The 25749-nt window shown below is 58.1% G+C and overlaps 1 protein-coding gene across 11 annotated transcripts in view; it reads right to left on the reverse strand.

Annotated features, from left to right (window-relative positions):
• The window catches only part of LOC118678149 (CMP-N-acetylneuraminate-beta-galactosamide-alpha-2,3-sialyltransferase 4), an 84956-nt gene that overhangs the window by 30722 nt on the left and 28485 nt on the right, over window positions 1-25749 (reverse strand). For 9 of the 11 annotated variants that reach the window (XM_036353355.1, XM_036353354.1, XM_036353352.1 and 6 more), the window contains exon 5: window positions 22408-22518. The exons of 1 other annotated variant lie outside the window; for it this stretch is intronic. In XM_036353355.1, the coding sequence (XP_036209248.1) occupies window positions 22408-22518 (111 nt within the window). Of the gene's footprint in view, window positions 1-18822; window positions 19219-22407; window positions 22519-25749 lie in introns of those variants that run through there. One more of the 11 variants, XM_036353361.1, reaches the window with a different exon arrangement.

Here is a 25749-nt window from a genome sequence, read left to right on the forward strand (position 1 = left end):
TCGGCGCAGGGCACTGCCCACTGGGCTCCTCAACCATCAGCTCGGGCTCCAGCAGACTTTGTTTATGAAGCTGCAGGTCCCTGGAGCTACCAGCCAGGAGCCCGGAGCGTCCAGAGGCGCTGGGAGTGGCTAAGCCAGCCCAGCGGGGATCTCCTCACCAAGGTGGGTAATGGGAAGCCCTCTGCCCAGCCCCGCCCTGCCCAGCTCCCAGGAAGAGCACCTGGGGTGGTGGGCTGTGGGGGAGAGGAAGCAGAGGCGTGGAGACACCACCTCTCAGGGGTGTCCCCAGGGGGGCAGGGGAGTGTTCTGGGGCAGCCTGTAGCTGTGGGCAGGCAGAGGGGGCTGCCCCAGTGCAGGGTACCCCTGCCCAGCACCCTCGCAGGCTCACTCACCATCCGAATAGCCTGTCCGGCACCTGATCCTGAGCCAGGTGGCAGGGTCTGTCTCGCTGGCCCACCCCACACAAATCCAGGAAACCCCTAGGCCCTCCCCCAGCCACCTGCCTCAGCCCAGACCTTCCGGGCTCAAGCCTTGAGGCCTTAGCAATTTCAGATCCTCCCAGGACCCAGACCCAGGGAGGTGGTTGGAAGGGCAAGATGGGGCGGAGTGGGGCGGGGCCTGGGAGCCGAGCAGTCCAGCCCGGGCTTGTTCGGCAGATCCGGGTTCGCCCACCCCACCTCTCCAGAGACCAGTGCCCGGGTGGACAGCATACCTCCTAGGAAGACACCATAAATCTAACCAAGGACATGCCAGGGGGCAAGCCACATGCCAGAACCTGGGGTCGCCAGCAGTCCCCCCTCCCCCCACTGCCCTTTCAGGACCATCCTAGTTCCCAGGGATACGCCCTGTCCATCCACGGCAGCCTGAGGACAAGGACCACTCTGAGCGTCGAATCGAATCCTTTCCAAGGAAGAGGCGCAGAGAAACTGAGGCACAGAGAAGAGCAGTCCCTGAGAAAGCGCAGGAGACCCAGCCACCACCGGGGCCTGGCCCCACCTGGAGGCCCCTCCATCCTCCTGGCCTCTTCTGGGTGTGTGTTCTCCCACCCAGGACTGAGGGGGCCGGGACCCAGCCCAGGGCACCGCCCACCCCCAAGAACACGCTGCACCCCTGCCGGCTCACCTGGCCCTCCGGGCCTGCCAGTCCAGCTGTTCTGGAGAGAGAGTCATGGTGAGAAAGTCCGATTGCTGAGGGAGGAGAGAGTGCAGGACCCAGGACCCAGGGGCCTCTGAAGCGGGTGGGTGAGGGTCTGGAGCCGGAGAATGAGTGAGCGAGCAGGAGGGGCCTTAGGCCGCCCAACAGGTGCAGGGAGGGGGCAGCGGGTCTCTCAGCAGCACTACGAAGGGGTAGCCAGAGGGGCTTCTGGAGCCAGGCCCGGGGCCTGGGAAGAGGGAACAGACAACCGAGAAGAAAGGAGGACGCTGCTCAGCTGATGAGAGCATCGTGCCCGTACGCCAAGGTTGCAGGTTCGATCCCCCGGCAAGGTGCATACAAGAATCCACCAATGAACGCATAAGCAAATGGAACGACAAATCCATGTCTGTCTGTCCCTTTCTCTCTTTCTCTAAATAAATAAATTAAAATCAATAAATTAAAGAATAAACAGTAAAGGAGAAGAACTGATAGATCCTCCCTTCCCCCAACTGGTGGGCGGAGTATGACGTAACCTGCAGCCCAGAAATACCTGAGTGACTAACCAGGTACCTTATATGGACTATACATTGGACCACCGATCCACACCTGCCAAATACCCTAAGCCCTTGTCCTATATGGACAACGCAGTAAGCCACCATCAGTGTGCGCCGAGTACACTAAGCCTCCCACACCTTCCCATTCCGCCCCTCAAAAGGCGTGCTCACCCCTGCACGTGCTGCTGTCCTCCCCTTTCGAGACAGCTTGGCAGGCCCTTCTCCTCTAATAAAGCCTGTAGTCCTCGTTTCGCCCTCTGTCTGATTTTTCAGGAACGATTCCCATCTTGATAGAATGTGTTGGTTACAGGTGGGGCTAAGGATGGGCTCTCAGGCCCGGTCCCAGCCCCATCTGGCCTCACTCCCCACCAGGTCCCGGGGTCCGGTCCTTGGACCCTGCGCCACGTGAGCAGGCTGGTAGGTGTGACACAGGGAGGGGAAAGAAGGCATCGATAGATAAGGTTGGAAGGTCTGGACTTGATCCAGACCTGGAGGCTGGAAGTCGAATTGGAGGGTCAAGAGAAACTTTTTCTCCTCTTCCCGCTCTTCCTCTCCTGGTGTGTGTGTCTGTCTCTCTCTCTCTCTCTCTCTCTCTCTCTCTCTCTCTCTCTCTCTCATTCCCCTCCCCCTCCTCCCAGCCCCTGTCCCCTCCAGCCACCCGTCCGGGTGTCTCCGTCCCCATCTCCACCTCCTCCCGCTGGTCTCCTGCCCGTTACGTAAGGGGCCTGAGAACACACAGAGGGAGCTTTGTTGTCAAACCACATCCATACAGCGCCGGGTCGAGCCAACGCAGCTGTTCCCCATTCCCTCCGCCTTGGCAGGGCTGAGACGCCAGGCAGGAAGCCCCACACGCCTCCATGTGGGGGGATGGGGGGGCAAATGCTGGCCCCAGAGCCCCCAGGCAGCCTAATGGGTGGCCAGGGATCAGTCAGCCATTGGGTGGGATCCCAGCAGGAGGCCAGCCGGCCCGGGACAGAGCAAAGCCAGCGTCACAGACACCAGAGAGCTCTGGGCTGGAGCAGGGCTGCCCCGGGGACAGGCCTAACGGGGTGCAGACCCACCAGCGCACCGTGCTCTTGTCCACACAGAGACGCATGCTGTGTCCGCTCACACGCGACCCACGCGCACACTCGCAGCGTGTGCACACGCATACACATGGACCCATCGGCCCAAGCACAACACGCTGTGTGTGCTCACCTGGGAGGCGTCTGAGCAGACACCTCCTCCATCCCAGCAGGAACCTCTGGGCAAGAGCTGAGCTCTGGAGAGAGGAGGGGGAGGGCAGAGGGCAGAGGCCAGCAAAGCCCCACCGGCCAGCTCTTCTGGGGACCCTCAGGCTGCAGGACAAGCTCCCCGATTCCTGCCCAGGAAGGTGTCCGAGGGGGGAGCGGGGGTAGGCCCAGGCTCCGCGCTGCAGGCAACACGGCTTCCTACGCTATGGGCAGTGCCCCTTCCCAACATCCAGCTGCTGGAAGAGCCATCTCACTAGAAACTTCTGGGGCTGCTCACAACAGGAGTGCCCTGAGCCCCGAGCCCTGCATGGAGCCCACCCCGCCCACCAAGTCCAGCTGCCACTGTCAGGACAAGGTGGATGCGAAGGGCTGGGGGGGGTTGAGGGGGTGGGAGGGGGGAGGACAAGGGAATGAAGGAGGCAGACACTCAGGAAGAGAGACAACTGAATCAAAGGAGGAAAAGGGAAGGGAGCCAGGAAAAGATTGGGGGGCGCGGGGCGGGGAGAGGGAGGAGAAGCACCACAGAGGGGACAAGAAGAGAAGGGAGTCGACAGCCCAGCCCATCTCTGTGGGGTCGGCCGCCACCTTACAAACACCCGCCCCCCGACCAGCCCCGAGCTCACTCTCAGCCCCACAAAGCCAGCCCAGGAGCAGCAGGACAGCTGGGCACTGTCCCCAGTCAGCCACGCGCCCGGGGGCTGGAGAAGGGACAGGTAAATGACACCAGGACCTCAGAGAAAGCACGGAGATGGGGACAGGCGGTGGGATGCAGCGGCAGAGGCCTGGCCACTCCTTAGGCAGGCCCCTGCCTGGTGGAAGAGCTTCCCTGTGACCTTGAACAGTGAGTTCCACAGAAAGCGACTGAGCGGGTGCCGTGTGCCAGCAGGGCGCCAGGTGCCAGGCTGCACGGGGAGCGTTCGGGTCCTGCCCTGCAGGTCTGAGGCCTCCGCCAGCTCTGAACGTCTATTTCATTTGTGCACCGTGGTCTCGTGAGGCAGGGGTGGCTGTAAGAACCCAACGCGCAGATGTGCTTACAGAAACCAGTGACCTGGGAGACCGGCCTGGGCTCACACACCTGCCCTCTCCTCCAGGGCCAGCGGGTGGACACTGCATCCCCGGCCCCATCACACACATGGCCAGCCTTTGTGGAGCACGGGGTCGGGGCACAGAGGGGTCATCTGAACGTTCTCGTTCAGAAGTGGAGGCTGCCACCAGGGAGGGGATGCACCCTGTCTCGGGGAAGGCGGTCGCTGCCCCCAGCACTGCCCCCCCCCCCCCCCCCCCGTCTGTGGTTAGCCAATGGTTCCGCCCCGGCCTCCACGGCTCCTCTGGGCTCAGCTGGGGGCTCGTGTCACAGGAGTGGGGTGTGCAGGAGGAAGGGACAGTGTGCTGGGTCGTCAGGGAGCGTTCAAACAACAGGGGCCGGATGCTGAGGGCACCCCTGGGGGGACAGTGGGTGCAGAGGTGAGGAGGCGCAATGTACTGCTGGGACAGATGCGGGCTTTCACACACAAGCCTTAAAGCCCGGAAACGGCCTGGCCGGTTGAGCATCGACCTATAAACCAGGAGGTCATGGTTAGATTCCCGGTCAGGGCACAGGCCCGGGGTTGTGGGCTCCATCCCCAGTGTGGGGCGTGCAGGAGGCAGCCGAGCCATGATTCTCTCTCATCATTGATGTTTCTCTCTCTCTCCCTCTCCCTTCCTCTCTGAAATCAATAAAAATATATTTAAAAGAATAATAATAAAGCCAAGAAATCCTCTGTCCCAGCTTCGTCTGGAACTTAGGTGGAAATCCAGCGTGTAAGGAATACCAGTGGGGCTGTCTGGGTTGAAGCAAGAACAGAGTGAACCCCCCTCCCCAGCCCCCACTCCTGAGAGGGCCCCTGGGAGAGGGCTCTACCCCCAGGGCGCCTTTCTTGGCCCAAAATGAGGAGGAGAGGACTGATATCCGAGATAGGGCCTGAAGGGTGGGCTGAGGAGGGTGACGGCGCACGGATGTGACCAGCTGACCACAGCGTGAGTGGGAGGGGCGTGCCCCCCTGGGGGTAGACTCCCGCCCAGCCCCACCCGGGCCTCCTGGCAGCCCCTCCAGTGTCTTCTTGTTTTATTATTGAATTTTTACAGAGAAGAAGGGAGAGGGATAGAGAGAAACATCGATGAGAGAGATCGATCAGCTGCCTCCTGCACGCCCCCCAGTAGGGACGTGCCCGAAACCAAGGCACATGCCCTTGACCGGAATCGAACCTGGGACCCTTCGGTCCGCAGGCCGACGCTCTATCCACTGAGCCAAACCGGTTCGGCCGTCCAGTGTCTTTAGGGGAGTGGGCGGGCCTTCTCTGACAAACAGCTCACCTATCCAGAGGGACACTCTGTTCCTCTGCCCCAGGGAAAGGGGAGGCAAAGCGGGGACCCAGGGAAAACAAGTCAGGAACCAGAGCTCCGTCTTCCATCTATTCATCAACAAATACTGATTGAGCGATTACTGGCCAGACACCCTTCCAGGCATGGAGAGGATGGCAGTGAACACGACAGGTTCCCGGAGCTCAGGCTAACACGCCAAGCTCACGGGGAGGAAAACACAGACATCCCCAAGCCGGTCCACACCACACACGCCTCCGGAGTGTCCCCGTCAAGGTCACCGGCCTGCGCTTGACCTTCTGCAGCGATCGGGAGCCTGCCCTTCCTCGGGCAGAAGCAGGCTCCTGACCGTCCAGGTGCCCCTGCCCAGCTCACCTCACCCGGATGGATCCGGAGGCCAGGGAGGCAGGGCGCACGCGAGGCAGTTACATCAGACTCAGTGGGACGTTTCTGCTCGTGCTGTCAGCTGCTGGGGACCAACGAAACCAAGTGGGCTCCATCCTCACCCGTCCCAGCTCTCGGTCCAGCAGCCTCTGCCGCCAGGAGCACCCCGCTTCACTTCCCTCCCGTGGCCCCTGAAGCAGAGGGTCCCCAGCACAAGCCTCGGGCCCCACTTCTCTCCTGCTGGCCCTTCCAGCGAGGCCTCCCTGACCTGAACAGCCTCCCAGGAGCCTCTGGGGCCTTGAGCCGCGGGAGCAAAGGTGCTCGGGCCTGGCAGGGACCTGGGAACGCTGGGCCCCAGGAGCCGCCTGGCCAGTGGGTGCTCAGACCCCACGGGGCACCCCCCCGGCCCAACGTGTTGCCCTGGTGGCCGGATGAGGCCCTGCAGCCCTGTGGGCGGCAGCCTAGCTGCCTTTCCACAGGCAGGGGAGCAGGAGGGCAGACCAGATGGAAGCAATTACCATTGGGAAAGTGGAGAGTGGGGGCTGGGCGGGGCCGGCGGCTGGGAGGGGGGATGCGGGAGGGGAGCCCAGCTGAGAGGGCTGGCCTCCAGGGATGGGGTTCCCGGATGCCCAGGCAGAGGTGCGGGGTGCAGGGCACCACACAGAGCTCCAGGCTGGGAATCAGGAGGGCACGTGAGCCCCCTGGGTCACTAAGACCCAGTGACCTCGAGCAAACCCCTTCACACCTCTGAGCCCCGGCCTCCTCGTGGGTCACAGGACAGGGCGAGACAAGCTCGGGGAGCGACAGAGACCCGGGCTGAGCGTGCGGGGTTTGGAAGCAGGCCTGGCCATGCAGCCTCATCTCCCCGAGCCTCATCTGTTCATTTATAAACGGGCTTCATGCAGGGGCCGTGTGAGGCCGACACGGAGTGACGCAAGGAAATGTCGGTGTGACTTTGTTGATTGGGCCAGGCTTTTCATTAGCGCTGGGCTGATGCATGATTGAGGCCTTTGGCATTTGCTAAGCCCCTTTTACGGCAAGGACAGGTGTCGAGGGAGGATGCAAGGGCAGGGGACACAGGAAAGACCGCGGGCACAGGCGCGGCAGAAACGACAGTGTACTGGCCCAGCACCATGCACACTGGTTCCTGTCCTCTTCCTGGCCACCGCCGTCCCCCCCGCCCTCCCCACCCCGGGGAAGCAGAGCCCGGAGCCCTGGCCCACCTGGGCTTTGGCGTGAAGCGGCGGCCACTGGAGGCCCCGGCGGCCACTGAGGGCCTCGCCAGCCTGAGCCTGCCTCAGCCGGGGCAGCAGCACCCTCCACCCCGCTGGGCTGGGGGTGCAGCCAGCGCTTCAGAGGTGGAGCAAGCACATCGCCTCTCCGCAGGGCAGTGCGGAGGGTGGCGTGGGCAGAGACAGGGCTGCAGATCTCCTGGTCCCAGGCGAGGGGCCAGGACGAGAAGGCAACCTGCAGCTCTGGACACCTGTGTCCCTCCTCAACCCGAAAAGCAACCAACCCAGCCAACTCCCCGTGGCAGAGTTGTGCCCCTGCTGGGCTCAGGGCACCGAGCTGGAGGCCCCACGGCTGCCTGTGGCCCAGGAATCACACAGCCGCTTTCACTTGCTGCTGCACTTGACCACTTCCTCCATCTGTAGGATCAAGAGCCTCTCTCTCTCTCTCTCTCTCTCTCTCTCTCTCTCTCTCTCTCACACACACACACACACACACACACACACACACACACACTGGGAAGGGGGTAGAGGTAGGGCATGATTCCGAGGCCAGGGCTGGCTTCCTTCAGGGGCACTGGGAACACTCCTGCAGGAGAGGGGGACTAATGGCTACAGTCACCAACACCTGCCTCCACTGGCCAGTTCCTCGGGCCACGGGAAGCTTCAGGTCAAGGCCCCGAAGGCTGGAACCCAGCTTCGGGATCATTCTGAGGTCGAGGGACCCCTCCCCTGGACGGAGGGTGCGAACCGCGGAGCCACTCTGAGAGGCGACCCCGAGACGGAGCCTGGATAGGGCCTGGGGGGCACCCACCGCAGGGCGGCTGCTGGCCGTGTGGCTCGCTGCGGAATGGCCAGGTTTAGCCGGAGCACACAATGGTCTGGCCTCTCCGTCCCTGCCGGTGACGGGGTGTCACTTTCAGGAAGTGTTACAACTCCAGAAAGGAGCAGAGGTTCGGTTCCACCCAGAACACTGGATCCTACGAGTCTAAACAGGGTGAGAAGGTGGAGGGGCCAGGACTGCTTCTGGGGAGTGGGGAGGCGGGGAGGCAGCCCTGAAGGCATCACCTGCTCCTGGGCCTGGGCCTCCACTCTTGGGGAGGCGCCCTGCTGTCCGGAGCAGCAGCCCACTCCCCAGCCACAGCCGCCTCTCAGCCCACAGCCCAAGCAGGCAACTCTCCCCTTCCTCTCCTGAGTTCTCCTTCCATCTAAACTCCCCTCCCAGCTCCTGTCCATGTGGACTCTGGGGGTCCGGCCCAGCTGTGGCTCTCCTCAGTGGACGCAGGGCCCACCGCACCTAAGCTCTCCCACACGGCGCACCAATGCTGAGGGAGCACTGGGCGTAGGAACAGGCGCAGAGAGGGAGCAGGTCAGAGCGACCTGGGCCACCTCGGTTTGGGGGGTGGGGGAGGGTCCAGACCAGCTCCCAGCAAAGAGAAAAAGCCCCAGAAGTTCATTTCTAGGCACCGAATGGCTGGCACCCCCCCGCCCCTGGCACCTCTCTAGAATCAGAGGACAACCCTGAGGGAAGGTGTGGGAGAAACACATCTAGTCGCACACACAGACCTCTTCCTCGGTGCAGGCACCTTTCAAAGCACTTAACGCAGGGCGACCCATTGAAGACCCCCCCCACCCTCCCACCCTGGCATATGCCAGGGCCGGGTCTGGAGGAGGCAGGTGGCCGAGCACAGCTCCAAGGAGGGCAGCACTGGTCTGTGCCTCTTGTGACAGCCCAGCCCATGCCAGACCCGTTCCCAAAGCTCTGAAAGAATAAGTCCGCCTGAACTTGGCTCGCACACTGTGCCTCCCTCTGGCGGGCGGTGGAGAGCTCAGGCTTCCCAGAGAGGCTGTGGGGGTGCCAGCCTGCGGGTGGCCAGGAGGCCAGGCATGCACAGTGAGCACCCCAACACTGCCTAACACCTCAGCCTTCAGGAAGGAGCTCCCAAAGCCAGGCCTTCGGGACCCAGTCTGTGAAACAGAGGAAGCAGCCGATGAGGCCTTAATGGCCCAGAGGAGCCTCCCCCAAGACTGGGGATGGAGGAGCAGCACTCGTCCTGGCAGACATGTTGGCAGCTCCAGGCTGGAGGTCCCTAAGGGCAGGGGCCCCCAGGGGGGCACTCAGAGCAGACAGCTGAGCCCTGGGGGTCTGCCAGCAGTCCCCCACCTTTCCCCAGCTCCAACCCTCCCCACTGCCCACCACCCAGGGAGCTCTGAGCACAGCGACCTTGGCCCAAAGACCCCCACAACGTGGACCCAGGGTCCTGGGCATAGCCAGCCTGCAGCGAGCACCCTCCACCTCTGGACTGATTCTGCTTGGCGACCTTGCTACGGTGCGCGGGGGCCGGACCCAGCAAAGCCTGTCACCTCCGGCAAAGCCAGACGCCGGGTCTCCTGGGTAGGTGGGGCGGTGGTGAGAGGAATCGCGGCTCAAGGATGCTGAGGGCGGGGCGCCCCTGCCTGGGCGCAGGGTGAGGGCTGGAAACTTTCCGGGGCAGAGGACCGTCCCGTTTGCGCCCTCCAAGAGCCGGAGAAACGGCTTCCCGCGAAAACGAGGGAAGGGATTCCAGGCTTCGGCCGCCCCCCGGGGCCGGACCCGGCGGCGCCCACGTGCCGGCCCGACTCCCTCCCGGGCGCGCGGGGCTGGGGGGCAGCAGCGGGCCCGGCGCTTCCCGTTCGCGCGGGCCCGGTGGCGAGTACTCACCCGGGCGGGTGGGGCGGGGCGGGCGGGCGGCTCCGCGACTCCGATCCGCTAGGCGCGCGGCGGGCGCACGGGCTGGCGCTGCGCTCGGCGGGTCCCAGTCCCGGGCGCGGGGCCGGGCAGCGAGGGGGCCAGCCTGCGGGAGGCGGGGGCCGGGCCGAGCCCCGCGGGGCGGGGACGGCCGGACACGCGTGCGCACAGCGCCGGGCGCGGACCGAGGGCGGGCGGGCCCGGGAGGAAGGGCGGGCGGGCGGAGGAGGAGGAGGAAGGGCTGGGCGATGGCGCGGGTGGGGTGGGGCTGTGGTCGGGCCACTGAGGCCGAGGAGGGGCGGTGGGAGAGCCACGGAGCGGCCTGAGAAAGGCGCCTGGATGGATGTGCCTCGCGCGCGGCCTCCGCACACCCTCCCGGGAACAATGAGCCCCAACAAAGGGTTCTCGGCCCTCTCCACGCCGTGAGCCTGCCCTCCTCGCTGCTCACTCGGGAAAGTGAGGCAGGAAGAGGGAGGCCCACGCCCAGTGCGCAGGGGCCGAGCGCCCTGGCCCTAGCCTGCACCGGCCGCCCCCAGACGGTTCCCTCCGTACCCCTCTTTTGCACACCCTGTCTTGGCCTGGAGGCGGCTTCTCAGTTTCTGTTCCTTGGGGAAGGGGAAGGCGCCAGGCATCCTGTCTCCAGGGAAAACCACATTAGGCCCCTGACCCTAGTTCACTGGGCCCAGACACCCCCCAATCAAGCCTGGAATCACCTCCAGGACAATCCTCCCAGCCCCCAGCCCCCAAGACGCTTGCATAGGTGAACAGTGTCTGCTGAGCCGCAAGTGTGAACAGCCCCGTGGGTGCTGAAGCCTCAGAGGCAGGTGTAAGACCCAGCCCCTGCCCCCCGGAAGCTTGTCATCCAGCAGCAGAGCAGGCCCCCCCCTGCAGGCAGGGCAGGATGTGACTAAGTGTAAAGAGTGGTGACAGTGAAGGGGTTCAGAGAAGTACCAGCTCAAGACTCGCTGCAGCTGATACTGGAGGGCTTGTCTGTTGAGAAGGTAACTCAGGAAGCTCTTAGAACTAACTGCTCAGGAGCAAAGAGCAGAAGGTGCGTGAAGAGTGGGCCTCCGGCTCTTCCACGGGACTGTTCCGTCCCAAGTCATAGCTTACAGGGTTTTTTTTTTCTCCTGTTCACCAATGTCTTAGTTATGTTTAAACTAGAGGCCCGGTGCACGAATTTGTGCACAGGTGGGGGGGGGGGTCCCTTGGCCTGACCTGTGATTGGGGCCCATTTGGGCCAGGCTGGTGGAGAGAGGGGGATGGGCCATGGGAGGTTGGCCAGCCGACCGGCTCCCCGATCGGCCGATCCAACTGCGGGGGCTGGCCGGCTGTGGGGAGGGAACATGGAAGGTTGGCCACCGGCCCCACCTCATCTGGGCCAATTGGGGCTGGCTGGCCGCAGGGAGGGACTTGGGGGAGGTTGGCCAGTCACGGGAGGTTGGCTGTGAGAGCCAACTGACCACCAGGGGGGCAGCTCCTGTGTTGAGTGTCTGCCCCCTGGTGGTCAGTGTGTGTCATAGCAACAGGTCATTCCGGTTGTTCGGTCATAACAGTCGCTTAGACTTTTATATATATAGATGGTGCCTATGACTGTTCCATCCCAAGTCATAGGTTACATGGTGTGTGTGTTTTTTTTTCATTTCACCATGTCTTCATTATGTTTGAGTGGTGCCTTTGGCACTGTCAGTCAAGCATTCGTTCAACAAGCATTTATTGCCTGTCAGCTCCAGGGGGCCTGGCAGTAAGCGAAGTAGAAGGAACACAGTGATGACAGCCCTTGCCCTTGGCAGGTCCAGAGGAAGAGGAAGGTCCTCCCTGCTTCACAGGTGGGAAAACTGGCCCGAGCTGAACGGAGGGCCAGCCCCGCTTCTCAAGGCTGCCAACGCGGGGATGAACTAGATCTGAACAGTTTGCCGTTCTTGCCATGAGCCACGCACGCGGCCAGGAAGTAGGGCTGAAGGGCCAACTTTAGCTCCTGGAGACCTGACGCACAACTCTGCCTCTGTCACGAAATGGCTTTAGTTTTACTAGAGGAAACAAAGGGAAAGAACTGCTATTCGCAGGGATACTGTTGGTATTAAATTAGGCAATGGATATGAATTTGCCAGGAAAGTATAACGCGTTACAGAAGTGGGAGCTGTTATTACGAAGGTGGGCCCCTCCCCTAGCCAATGCGCTGTATGTAGGTCTCTCCCTGCCCTCCACCCCCTCCCCCCACACAGAGGTTATCCAAAGCCTGGTTAGTGGGTGCCCAGAAGCTAACTGTAATGCCGACTCCTCCCCTTAGCCACAGCGTGCTTACTCATGATCTTCCCCTCCAGTTTCTTCATGGCACAGCCAGACACTGAGCGAGCTGCCTAGAGTCCGTATCATCGGCGGTGCAGGAGGCAGGAATTCTGGTGCTGCTCCATCGCAGGCACCGGGTTCTGGAGCCCCACCCAGCCCCGTTGCATCCCTGTGGCCCGTTTGCACGACACCGTCAGCTCCTCAGCAAGAAGCACTGTGATGGGCCAGCAGGGCTTTGGCTCCTGGGGGCTGTTGCTCTCCGTGCCAGCTGTGCCAGGGCTGGGTCAAGACAACCTGAGCAGCAGCTGCCATGGTCCTCCATGAGCCACGCTGCCGCCATTGCCATTTCCTCTGCCCCTGTTTACCTCCCAGTCCATCTCTGCTGTGGAGGAAGTGGCGGACACCTCCCTGCTGGGGGTGGGAGCGGAGGAGGAGACAAAGTTGCAAGGTGCATGGGGAGGGCGGGTGCCTCTAGCGCCAGGAAACCCTGGCCCTGCCCGGGGCAGGCAGTGGGTTTGGGTAGGAGGCCTGGAGCCCTTTGACAAGGGTGCCTGGCAGGCTTTTGGCTCCCGTCCCTCACATGTGCCACGTTAGCATCCTGCCCACCAGCAGGAGGGAACGGCAAGATGCTGTTTGAGGAAAAAATAAACCCAATCCAGCATCTCAGACGCTTTTAAAAATAGCAACTCGGGATGGTATTTCAGCTCCTATTTTTATCAGATTTGTATGGCCGGACCGTGGAGCCGTGCGGTTCCCAGGGTTCTCAATGGCAGGGACATCGCTGCTGTCGTCTTAGAAACCTGCCCGCTGGCCGGGGCCACAATGCATTCCAGGAAGCTTTAGGCTGGGAGCGATCCCAGAAGTCACGGCACCCAGCCCGCGTCTCTGTTCAGGGCCGCGATCCATTCAACACAGCGAGTTAGTTCGTGGCTTGCTTTTCGCCTTAACGTCTCTTGGTTGCCATGACTCCACAGCATCATCTAGGATTACACAGCCTTCTAGCCAGGAAGTGCTTTTTAATATCTAGCCCAGATATCAAATGGTGACAGCCCTTCTGGCCTTTTTTCACGGCAGGAAAACAGCAACCGACATCTACCGTGCCATGACTATGTCCACAAAGCCCTCACATCTAAACCCCACAAAGCCTTGGGGATCAGCACGGCCACCACTCCTGGTTAGGAGCCGTTACGTAACGCGTCCAAGTTCATACTTGGGTGCAGTGCCCACATTGGCTCTCAAGCAGAGGGGGAAGGGGACGTTAAGGAATTGGTTAGTGAAGGGGACCGAGAAAGTTTTGCCTTTTGGGATATTGACTTTAAGCTGGTAATTAAGGAACAAAAGACTCAGAAAGAACCTCTTTGATCCTCCCGGCTTTCCTGCCCAAGAGATTCAGATCAGAAAATCCTGCAGTCGGGAAGGAAGTCTTAGGATGTTCCTCTGAGACTCATTTGATGTAAGTGTGATAAATGGGAAGGCTTGGGGGGGGGGGGGGGCTGTGTCCCATTGTTTCTGACTTGCTAGGAGAGTTTGTCAGCCCAGTGCCTGTGTGCCTGCGTGCATTCAGCTCTTCCTCAACAACCTGTCAACCTGTCAATCACCCATTCTCACTTCTGATATCTAAGACCTCAAAAGGGGGCTTTTCTCCTTTGTCCAAAGTAGTCATAACCCAATGACGCCTCACTATCTTTGGAATTTTCATGCTTACAGGAGTTCCCGAGGTGCATGTATTGAAATGTGATTTTTCTCCTGTTAATCTGTCTAATTTGATTATTCGCCCAGCTAGAAGAATTTAGCAGGTGGGAAGGAAAGTACGTATATACCCCATTAGCCTTGACTTTCATTGCTTCATCGTGATCTGGAAGGAAAAACCCGCCAGTGTTTTAACTGTCCTTGTGTGCCACACGCTAGAAGCTAGAGGCTAAATTCTGGTCCCAGCCATGCTGAGCCCAAGGCCCCTACCTGCTGGCCATTTGGCTGTCAAGTTTCAGCCTAGAAGTTCGGTTTCTCTCAGAAGCTCCCACAGCCCCCTCTGCTTTCTTCAAGGCACCCACCACTCTTGTAATTACATTGTAATGAATGTCTCACTAAACTGTAAGCTCCATGTGAATTCTATCTCCAGATTCTTGCTTTGAAAAAAAAAAAAAAATGGGTGGCCCTAGCCAGTTTTGCTCAGTGGATAGAACGTCGGCCTGCAGACTTAAGGGTCCTGGGTTCGATTCCAGTCAAGGGCATGTGCCTTGGTTGCGGGCACATCCCCAGTGGGGAGTGTGCAGGAGGCAGCTGACCGATATTTCTCTCTCATCGATGATTCTGGCTCTCTGTCCCTCTCCCTTCCTCTCTGTAGAAAGTCAATAAAATATATTTTTTAAAAAATGGGTGGATGTTCAAACCTATTTATTGAATTAAAACACTTTAAACAGATTAAGCCCGTGCATAGCTTTTTCGTTTTTTGTTTTTTAAAATTTATTTTTATTGATTTCAGAGAGGAAGGGAGAGGAAGAGATAGAAACATTAACGATGAGAGAGAATCATTGATTGGCTGCCTCCTGCACACCCCACACTGGGGATCGAGTCCGAAAGTGGGGCAAGTACCCTGACCAGGAATCGAACCATGACCTCTAGGTTCATAGGTCAACGCTCAACCACTGAGCCATGCCAGCTGGGCCATGTTTAGTTTTGAACAGTGGTTAAAAGTCAGTAGCTTTAGCCCTGGCCTGGTAGTTCAATTGGTTAGACTAGAGCATTGTCCTGATACACCAAGGTTGTAGGCACAATCGCCAGTCAGGGCACATACAAGAATCAACCAATGAATGCATAAATAAGTGGAACAACAAATTACATTTCCTTCCCCCGCCCCCTAGAACCAATAAATAAAAATTTTAAAAACTAAACTTGGTAGCTTCAAGTTTACATAGATTTCAAAATCTAATGTAACCAAAAAACTTATATGCGCGTATGCATAACCCATGGACACAGACAATAATGTGGCGAAGGCCTAAGGAGTGGACCGGAGTGGGATGAAGGGGTCAGTGGGGGAAAATAGGAGACATCTGTAATACTTTCAACAATAAAGATTAAAAAAAAAAAAGTAAAAAGAACCCTAACCGGTTTGGCTCAGTGGATAGAGCATCGGCCAAGGGTCCCCGGTTTGATTCCGGTCAAGGGCATTTACCTTGGTTCCGGGCACATCCCCAGTGGGAGGTGTGCAGGAGGCAGCTGATCAATGTTTCTCTCTCATCTATGTTTCTAACTATCTCTCTCCCTTCCTCTCTGTAAAAAATCAATAACATATATTTTTTAAAAAGTAAAGAAGATATTACCAAGATTTTATGCCAATAAATTTGAAAATTTAAGTTAAAAAAATAATAGAACAAACACAGGGTTGGGTGAGGATATTTAAAACACAACAGCCCTTAATTATCACCATGTTCTTATTTTGAAACGGACATTTTAACCTTATATATACATGTTTGGAATCAACATTTAGTCCTTCCTGCCTTGGCGGGTGTGGCTCAGTTGGTTGACACGTCGTCCCATATACCAGAAGGTGCTGGTTGGATTCAATACCCAGGTTGCGGGTGTGAACCCCAGTGGGGGCACATGCGGGAGGCAACTGACTGATGTTTCTCTCCCGTTCTCTCCCTCTCCCTTCCCCTCTCTGAAATCAATAATAATTGTTTAAAAGTACACTTGAAGAAAAGACTTAGTCCTTCCTGAGAAGGAAGGGTTAGCAGACCTACATCAACCTATTCAGACACAAAACAGATATATTGCAATGTTTGGACATGGAAGTATTACAAGAGCAACATTTTCAAACATTTTTCTGTGTGTCACTGTTTCTTGATTTCTCCGCGTGGGGATCTGTATTCCACAGAGACAGGCCAAGTGGAGCTGAAGTGTCCAGCTCATTTCAAAATGTTATTTTCCTGTTCCATGAAGGAATGCTGACGAATACAGAACGCTCAGCAATTTTCCTCTGTGAGGAAACTTTTGGGCAAACTGAGAGGAGCCAAGGAACAATGGCTCCCTTCCTTCTCCAACCGAGCCAGGGGCAAGTGCGCCCAGGACCGGGGGCTGCCGGCCAGCGCGGAGGCCTCGGGCCTCATCTGGGGAGCGTGGCATCTGCCATTGCTCCAGCGGGGCAGGCACGCAGGCACGCACGTCGGAATCACGCAGCCCAACACGCAGGGCCCTCTTTCCAGCACGGAGGACAGGCACAGCACGCTGCCGGAGGGGCTGGTAGGCTGGTGAGCGGGGGTGGGGCTCAGGAATCCGGGGTCTTGCTCGGGAAGCTCTCAGTGGGGGCAGGATGTTGGGTTTTGCTGAGTGGCATTGCAGCAAAGGAGCGGTTTCGGGTGGTGACCTGGGCAAGTAGCTGTAATCTCAGAGAGTCTGTAGGATCCATTCCACGGCCCACCACACACCTGAGCCGCGTTCAATGGAGTAAAAGCGAGTCGTCTTGTGGGCAGTGGCCCTGGCCACAGGTGGGGTCCTGAGGCAGGAGGCTGGACTCCTGTCTTGTTTGGTGCAGTGTCCAGCTTGCAGGCTGCTCTGCCCTTGGCTCCAGGTTACTCCCATTGCGGGAGCTGGGGGTTGGGGGTGGGGTTGGAGGGGGTAGGGGTGAGCCTGGCCCTGGGTGACAGCAGGCATGGTCCTGACACGTAAGACAAGCCCTGTCTCCCAGCATGACGGGGGCGGAGCCAGGCCTCCCTCTTGCCCTTACCCAGTCTTGTCCTGGGCTGTCCCATCTCCTGAGCCATGCTTCTGGGGGGATCTCCCTGTTCCCATTGTCGCCCTGAGATTTAACGCGAATACATTTGAAGCTTTAGCCCAGGTAAGACTTGGTGCAGGTGTGACGGGTGGTGGAGTAAACCTGTGAAGGAGAGATGGACAGATCGGGCAGGGAGTCGAGCCTGGAGAGGCAGGATGCCTTCGCAGGGCGCCCATCCAGGGAGAGGAAGGCCCGACCCCTGGGAAGCCCTGGCTGTCTTCCTCCGATTCAGGATGAGTTGCCCGGCAGCCTTTTCCAAGCAGACAACCTCCGTGTGAAGCCAGATGAGACCCTCGCTGAGAGGACTTGTTCTTTCGAGAAAACACTGCTTGCACTCTGCAAGGAGGGGCCTCAGGGCTGGCGTCCCCTCCACTCCTCCTCTCCAGACCTCCCCACGTGTCTTTTTCTTACACGTGAGAAAAGACAAGCCAGGTTCCCTTCCAAGCCAGCTGGTCCCACTGCTGTCATCTCCACCTGGTGGGGAACGCAGGTGCCCACCCCATCACACCTCCCCTCTAACGCAGCCCCCACGGCCTCCCCACCCTCAATGCCTTATTCCATTGACCGTCCTGCTGGAGGTGCCCGGGGTGCTGTCAGGATCCACACCTGACTCGCCCACATACCTGCTTTCAGTTTCCATGAGTTGTCTGTGTTTACCCTTGTGTTCACCTGTCTGCCCCACTAGCCGGAGGGTAGGAGCTGTGCCTTAGTCACCTTTGTGTTCCCAACCCTGGGACACTGTCTGGCTGAAGAGCCGATCAGCAAGTCAAGGTTTATGATAAAGCTTCATTATCACACCTGACACAGCTGATTACATCGCGGATCCTCCTTCCTCCTCCCCTTCACACAATGCAGGCTCAGAAGGCCGTGGGTCTTGCCCTATGTCAGGGGTCAATGTTGGCTCCAGAGAGACTTCTGACCATTTGCTCACCATTGCCAGCATCTAGGCAGTGCCTCAACCATAGCACGTGTTCAATAAACCTCAGATGAATGAATGAATGATGAATAAATGAATGAATGAATGAATGAATGAATGAATGAATGGAGCTCGGCTCTGCATCCAGGTCTCCTGGTTCTCAGTCCAGGGGATGCAGAGTAAGAGCCACCCACTCCTCTGCCTTATGCTTCCCTCTTACCACTCAGCAAAGCCCAGCATTCCGTCTCCCAAATGCTTTCCGAGCAAGACCCAGGATCTGTCAGCCACACCTCGAAACTAACACGTACGGCCCCTCTGGCCCTGATGCACCCGTCTTCTGTGAAGAGTGCCGCGTGTGTTTAATCGTGCGCCTCCGTCGCGCATGCCGGTCCCTGCTCGGCTGGGGCAGTGGCAGGGGCCACCCTGCACGGGGCAGTCTCTGCTGGCTCCTTACAGGCCATCAGCCTGGAGTCCCTTCTGAAGTCCCTTCCTGGCCTCAAGATTCCATGACCAGGCCTCTGGAGCTGGCCACTCCTTGGACCCGAGCCCATGGGGGCCCCTGGGGCCACCGCACCCGTATCGCTTTACCCTGCTGTACTATTTCGTACTTGATCTTCTGGCTGCTTCTGCGAGTTTGTTTTGTCTTCCTGCCTAGATAATAAACTCAAGGCCAGGGACTCGCTGACCAAATAACAGAGACAAAGGCAGGCGTTCTGGGCTTGCATCACCCGATTCTTTTTAAAACCCTCCCACTTCCAGGCCGAGATCCTTCATCCTTGTCAACAAGCTTATCAACAGGCGTGACTCACCCCTAGAGGGTGACCTCAATGCTGGGAATGAACAGAGGAAGCGCCATCAAAAATTGCTATAGATTATTTCCAGAAAGTTTGCATATTTGCCTCTTTGGGGGCACTCCCAGACATGTGGACCTGGAAGACCATCAGGCAGGAAGGAGAGGACGTGGCAGCAGAATGGGGAGTGAGGACAGGGAGAGGCAGGCAGATTCAGGACTCGGAAACCGGCAAGGAGGGGTGTGCAGGATTTGGAGACGGGCGAGGGGGGTGTGCAGGATTTGGAGACGGGCCTGGCAGCCATCCAGGTCAGCTGAAGCCACCCCCCCAACCCGGTCCCCCCTCTTCATGGCCTCGTCTCAAGACCTCCTTCTGGGGTTCTGCCCACCCCACCTTCCTGAGCTCCTGCCTCCTGGGCGGCACCACCAGTCCACACCAAATGCGACCAATACTTTATTCGCACGCTAGAAATAAGCCAGTACAAACCACAGTTAAAAAAATTAATTTGGTGCTAAAAAACCCCACCCCAGTCCCACATATCTGTTCTCTGGGCCGTCCAGGAGCCTCAGCTTTTCTGGGCCTCCTGCAGGAGCCTGAGCAGGGGGTCATCCGCCCTGAGGGCAAAGGTGAGGGTGCGCTGCTGGTAGTGCTCCGGGTCGCGCTCCAGGTTCTCGATCACCTCTGCCAGCAGGTGGGCCCGCTCCACCCCCGAGCCGGGGGCCTCGAAGCCCAGGGCGGTGAAGTGCACGTGCAGGTGGTAGTAGGAGGGCAGATAGTGCAGGTACACGCGGAGGCGGTCCCCCTTCACCTGGTACCGCTGTAGGATGGCTTCCTGGGAGAAGGGAGTGGCGGGAAAGGGTCACTGCGCTGCCCACGAAGCAGCACCAGCCCCTCCTCCTGCCCTGACCCAAGACTCGCCTCCGGGCATCTAACAAAACCCACACACGGCCCTCTGCCCACTGCGTGCTGCAGGTCCCTGCCTTCCCGCCATGGATTCAGAGCAGGCAGGTGACAGCCAAGCTGAGGCTCTTTCTTTTAAAAAAAAAAGATGCCCTAACCGGTTTGGCTCAGTGGATAGAGCGTCAGCCTGCAGACTAAAGGGTCCCAGGTTCGATTCTGGTCAAGGGCATGTACCTTCGTTGTGGGCACATCCCCAGTAGGGGGTGTGCAGGGGGCAGCTGATCAATGTTTCTCTCTCATCGATGTTTCTAACTCTCTATCCCCCTCCCTTCCTCTCTGTAAAGAAGAAAAAAAGATATTTTTATTGATTTCAGAGAGGAAGGGAGGAGAGAAATATAGAAACATCAATGATGAGAGAGAATCATTGATTGGCTGCCTCCTGCACACCCCCTACTGGGGATCGAGCCCACAACCTGGGCAGTACCCTTGACCGGAATCGAACCAGGGACCCTTCAGTCCGCAGGCCGACGCTCTATCCACTGAGCAAACCAGCAAGGGCCCCCACATGAAGGGACAGTGGCAGGATCAGGGCTCCCCACCCCACTTGGATAAACATTTGTTTCCTCACGCAGCTCCTGCTGGAAATCTAGACAGTCCAGGGCCTAAGAACGGCCCCACAGACCCAGGCTGGGACGGTCCGTCAACACGAAAAGCACCAGGTGGGTGGAGGAAGCCTCGCCCCCTCAGCCTGCAGCAGAGTGAGGCTCGGGCAATGGGCATGGCTGAGCGAGGGCCTTAGTAAGAGAACAAGGATGGGCCAGACGCCTGGCAGGAGGGGAGCCTGACTTTGGCCCCTGCTCCCTCGGCCCCCACCTTGTGCATGGGTAGGGCTTCTTTCCTTTTTTTAAAAATTATTTTATTTTCATAATAGGTCTTTAAAAAAAGATCGTTACCTGAGGACATGTTCACTGATTTTCAATGGGAGGGGAAGGAGAGGGGAGGGAAGGAGGGAGAGGGGGCAGGGAGAGAGAGAAACATTGACGTGAGAAACATCTATAGGTTGCCTCCCACATGCATCCCAACTCCGGCTGGGGATCGAACCTGCAACCTAGGTATGTGCCCTGACCAGGAACTGAACCCACAACCTTTCAGTGTAAGGGACGATGCTCCAACCAACTGAGCCACACTGGCCAGGGCAGAGGTAGGACCTTTCGTATCAAACCCCTTTCCCGGAGTCCCCAAGGCTTAGAGTTAAGAGGAGATTCTGGTTTCCACTGTGGGCAAATCCTTCAGGAGGTCAGAGGTGAAGAGGAAAGAACTAGGGCCCCCGTGGGCTCGGGATGCACACCAGAACAGCGTTCTGTATATGGCACTCGGGCCAGGCCGACCCCCAAAGGCTTTGTGGGATAAGCGGGGACGGCCGCAGAGCTGCCAGCGCAGCTGAAGTGCTGGCCTAGCATCTCCCCAGAAGGAAGACGCACTCTCTGCCACCCAGAGGCTGTTACAGGAGAAATGAGCCATTCCAACCAGACAGGCAGCCAGAGAGGTGTGACAGGGAGCTGGGGTCAGAGGTCAACAGAGAGAGGACCCAGCAGAGCCCTTCCTCCAAGTGATCCAAGCCTGGGAGCAACGCTGTGGAAGGAGCACCAGGACTGCAGGCCTGGGCACTGGGGTGTGTGTGTGTGTGTGTGTGTGTATGTGTGTGTGTGTATATGTGTGAATGTGAGTGTGTGTGTGAGTGCGTGTGAGAGAGTGTGTGTGTGTGTATGTGTGTGTGAGTGTGTGTGTGTGAGTGTGTGTGTATGTGTGTGAGTGCGTGTGAGTGTGTGTATGTGTGTGTGTATGTGTGAGTGCGTGTGAGAGTGTGTGTATGTGTGTGTGTATGAATGTGAGTGCGTGTGTGTGAATGTATGTGTGTGTGAACGTGAGTGTGAGTGCATGTGAGTGTGTGTGCGCGCGCGCGCGTGACTTGTGAGTGTGTATGTGTGCGTGTGTGAATGTGAGTGTGTGTGTGTGTGAATGTGAGAATGTGTGTGTGAGTGTGTGTATGTGTGTGAGTGTGTGTGTGAGAATGTGTGTGTGTGAATGTGAGTGTGTGTATGTGTGTGTGTGTGTGTGTGTGAATGTGAGAGTGTGTGTGTGAGAGTGTGTATGTGTGTGTGTATGTGTGTGAATGTGAGTGTGTGTGAGAGTGTGTATGTGTGTGTGAATGTGAGTGTGTGTGAGAGTGTGAGTGTGTATGTGTGTGTGTGAATGTGAGAGTATGTGTGTATGTGTGTGTGTGTGTGTGAATGTGAGTGTGTGTGAGAGTGTGAGTGTGTATGTGTGTGTGTGAATGTGAGAGTATGTGTGTGTGTGTGTGTGTGTGTGTGAATGTGAGAGTGTGTGTGAGTGTATGTGTGTGTGTATGTGTGTGAATGTGAGTGTGTGTGAGAGTGTGAGTGTGTATGTGTGTGTGTGAATGTGAGAGTGTGCGGTGTGTGTGTGTGTAGGGGACCTTCAAATGTTCCAAGTGGAAAAAAGGCCGAGAACAAGCCCCCAGAATGGAGGCTTCAGAAGGATCCTACCCAGATAGTGAGACCGAGGGAGGTGAGGCCCAAGGTCAGCCAGCTGACTTGGGTCAAAATGTCAGAACCAGGGCCACATCCCTGGATTCTAGTCTCTCTTCCCCCATCTTCCCTCCCCTCGGGGCTCCTTTCGGCACCCTCAATAGTCACCCCACATAGACGGCATCCCAAATCTCAGGAGTGAGAGAATACAGCCTCGGCCCACAGGCTAGAGTAGAGGCGGTTCCTGCATTCACACGTCAGAGCCATCGATCCAGCTACAAGAAACACGGCTGCATGGTGTGGCTGTCACAGCCAGACTGGCAATCCCGGGCTGGGCGAGCGCCCAGACGGGACCTGCTGGAGAAGGCAGGGCACTGAAGTGGGAACTTAAGAGGAGGGTGGGGCAGGACAGGCGGCAGGGCCTGGAAAGAGCCTGTGTGTATCCCACACTGACTCTGAGAAAGAAGCCCCCGTCGCAGACACCCTCCTGGGAAGGGCAAGGAGATACAGGGAACACACTGAAAGCAGAGGGTAATTCCTCTGGGCTTTGATGTGTTGCCAGGGCAACTCACCTGCCCCTCCCGGAGGATGTTCCTGAGCAGCGGCAGGTGCTCCGCGGTGAGGTCCCGAAGCGACCTGATGCCCCGGCGGTGGCAGATGGCGATCAGGTACAGGTCATCCAGCTGCAGAGAGCAGGGGTACAGCAGGCTCAGCGGGCGACAGAGCCGGGGAGGCGCCAATCCTGGAATCCCCCAGCGAAGCCAGCAGCGCCCACCCCCACGCCTGCAGTGCCAGCCACAGCCTGCCCCAGGGACCCCAAAGCAGGACTGACCCCCAGCGATGTGGGAGTCCACGTGCCCCGTGAGTGGATGGTCTAAGGAACGGAACTTCTGCCCATTCCTCCTGCAAAGGAATACCCTAAACTCAGAGTTGATGGGGCTCAAGTGCCAAGGACAACACTTCCCTGCAGGAGTTCAGGGTCTAATCGCATGGGCACAAGTAACTACTCAGACATGAGGTGAGAGAAGTACAGGAAGAAGGAAGACCGGCGAGGGCCATCCGGAGAGGCGTCCTGGAGGAGGCGGCGGGGATCTGGGTCTTGAAGAGGTAGGTTTACAGGAGGGGCAGTCAGGGAGAGGGGACAGTGAGAGCAAAGGCTCGGAGGCAGGAGAGCACAGTGCTACAGTCAGAGTAAGCAACCCGATCTGTCGGGACTCAAAGGCGGGTGAAGGCCTGTGAGGGTGGAAAGGGAGCCAGGACCAGCTCGGCAGGGGCACCACCAGAGCCGCACTAACCTCTCCTCCCTTCCCCTACCTCCCGGCCCGGCAGCCCTTCCCACTGTCCTTCCTGAAAACAGCACCTGGCCACAACCTGGAGGTCACAACACTGCAAAGACCCAAAGTCGACAAGATGGTGCCCAGGACAGAAATGAACTCCTCTGGCCCAGAATCCGTCCCCACCACGCCCCGCTCGCCCAAACCCTGGCCTTGGCTGGCGGTCGCGTTCCGTGCGTGCGTGTGAGGCAGGCCCTGACTCCGGGGCTCGGGGGGAGGCCTGGGGCAGCTCCAGCAGCACTCAGCCCTGCCTCTAAGATGCCAGATTCCTCAACGAGATGAGACAGCCTGGGGACCCGACCAAACCCTGAAGGGCCCCGAGTTCAAAAGTGAGAATGAGACTTTCCAGATGGCACCTGATGGCCAGCGGTGCCTCTTCCTGCCAGCAGTCCCTTCCTGCCCCAGACGCTCTCCTCTGCCAGGGCTCCCAGAGCTGGGCTCCCTGCGCCAGGCCTGCTACACACGGGCCGTGGGAGCCTCAGGCAGATGACAGAGCTGTGCCAACAGGCCTCCCTGGCCCACAAGTCCCTTCGGTGCTCCCCCTTTTCACGACATGTGTCCAGGACATTTACTCTCTCACGAGGTAGAGGCCCAGGAGAAGCCAGGGGAAAAACTGCTTGAACTCGGGGCGTGGGTGTGTGTCTGTGGGTGTCTTCAGTTGTTCCATGTGTCACTATCACAGGACTTCCAAATAGCAGTAGCCTTTGTTTTAGATGCCGTCTGCTGGCCGTCCAAACAGGACCTTCAGTCGCACCCACTGCTCCCTGACGTGGACTGAGGCATGCAGCCTGGTGCTGGGTGTCAGCTCACGGCTGGGTGTGGAAGGGAAAAAAAGCCATTCTCTGATATCAGACATTACTTCAGATTTTCTGCAGCCAAAGGGCCTCTGGCTCAGAGAAATTCTCTGAAAAAGCTAGACAAGGGGCCGGCAAGGGTCTCGGATTGGCACCCCAGAAGGTGGCCCAGAAGTCAGTCTTCACACCATCAATCTCGTTTTACAAGGGAGGACAGCGGACTCGGAGCAGCAGCTTCCTGGCTCGGGCTGAGGGGGAGAAGGCGATTGGCCGGAGCTTCGGAGGGAGAGTCCTCCCTCCGCCCCTGGGTGACCCAGCAGGGCAGTGTCCGGTGCTGAGGTCCTTAGACCAGAGAACCCGAGTCCCATGACCTGAAAGGGCATGTGTGCCTCCATAAACACACACACATGCCCCTACATACAATAGGGAAAGGCTCTCTGGAAGGACAAAGAAATGCTCTCTTCTGGGGAAGGGAAGTGGAGGCATGTGGGGTGACGACCTTACTCTCCCTGCACACCTTGGTATGTGCACCTTCACCCTGTGCATGTATGAACCAGACCTACAGAAAAACATAAAATACGCAGGCGAGCCCTTAAGACAGCGGTTCTCAACCTGTGGGTCGCGACCACTTTGGCGGTCGAACGACCCTTTCACAGGGGTCATCTAAGACCATCCTGCATATCAGATATTTACATGACGATTCATAACAGTAGCAACATGACAGTGATGAAGTAGCAACGAAAATAATTTGATGGTTGGGTCACAACATGAGGAACTGTATTTAAAGGGCCAGAAGGTTGAGAACCACTGCCTTAAGAGAACTGAGGAAGGGATATATAACCTCCAGAAAGGCAGAGGTCTGGCACACATTAGGGGCATGGCAGGTATTCGTGGCACGGACGGATGGATGGACAATGGACATACGGACGAAGAGTCTTGCTAATTAATCCCGAGTCATCAGCTGCGGGCTACATAAATACAGGGTATACCCCCAAAATGTACACACCGCTGAGTCCTATTACATTTTGAGAATGAAATGTATTTTAATACACTTAGTGCAATGTAATAAACACTGGCTTCATAATTATTTGAAGTGAGTACACATTTTTGGGGACACCCTGTATGTAAAGACATCCTCCTGGGAGAAAGAGCAGCAGGAGGTGCCAGGTGAGCAGAGAGCCTCCCCGAAGAAAACACAGATGTACTGCTCTCCTCCACCCCTGCCTAGGGAGGAGGAGGTGACGTCCAGCCCGCCGTCTCCCTGCTGGAGACACTGCCTAATTGTCAGGTTCTGTCGCAGGGCAAGGATCTGAGACAGTGACATATGGCATTACCAAGAGACCGTGCTAATTAAGCAAAGGTTAAGAACAATGGCACCTATATTACCATCAAGGAAAGTCTGACTTAAAAAAAATATTTAAAGAGAGGAAGGCAGAGGGAGGGAGGGGAAGGGGGAGGAAGGGAGAAAGAGAGAGAGAGAAAGCTCAGTTGCCTCCCACATGCACCCCAACCAGAGACCAAAATCTGGGTATTTGCCATGACCTTGAACCAGTGACCTTTTGGTGCACGGGATGACGCTCACCCAACTGAGCCCCACGGGCCAGGGCAAAAGCCTGACATTCAGCCTGCCCATCCTCGATCGCTGAGGACCAGTCCAGACCTGCGCTGGATGCCAGTGCCGCTCCTGAAGCCTCTCTGTCTTAAAGGAACAGAGGCAGGATGCCTGCCGGCACCAGGTCAGAGGACCCCGATATGCCTTCTCAGTGCCGTGGGCTTCTAGAATGGA

The sequence above is a fragment of the Myotis myotis genome, unplaced genomic scaffold, assembly GCF_014108235.1.
Source record: "Myotis myotis isolate mMyoMyo1 unplaced genomic scaffold, mMyoMyo1.p scaffold_m19_p_20, whole genome shotgun sequence".
In the NCBI taxonomy this organism is placed as follows: Eukaryota; Metazoa; Chordata; class Mammalia; order Chiroptera; family Vespertilionidae; genus Myotis; species Myotis myotis.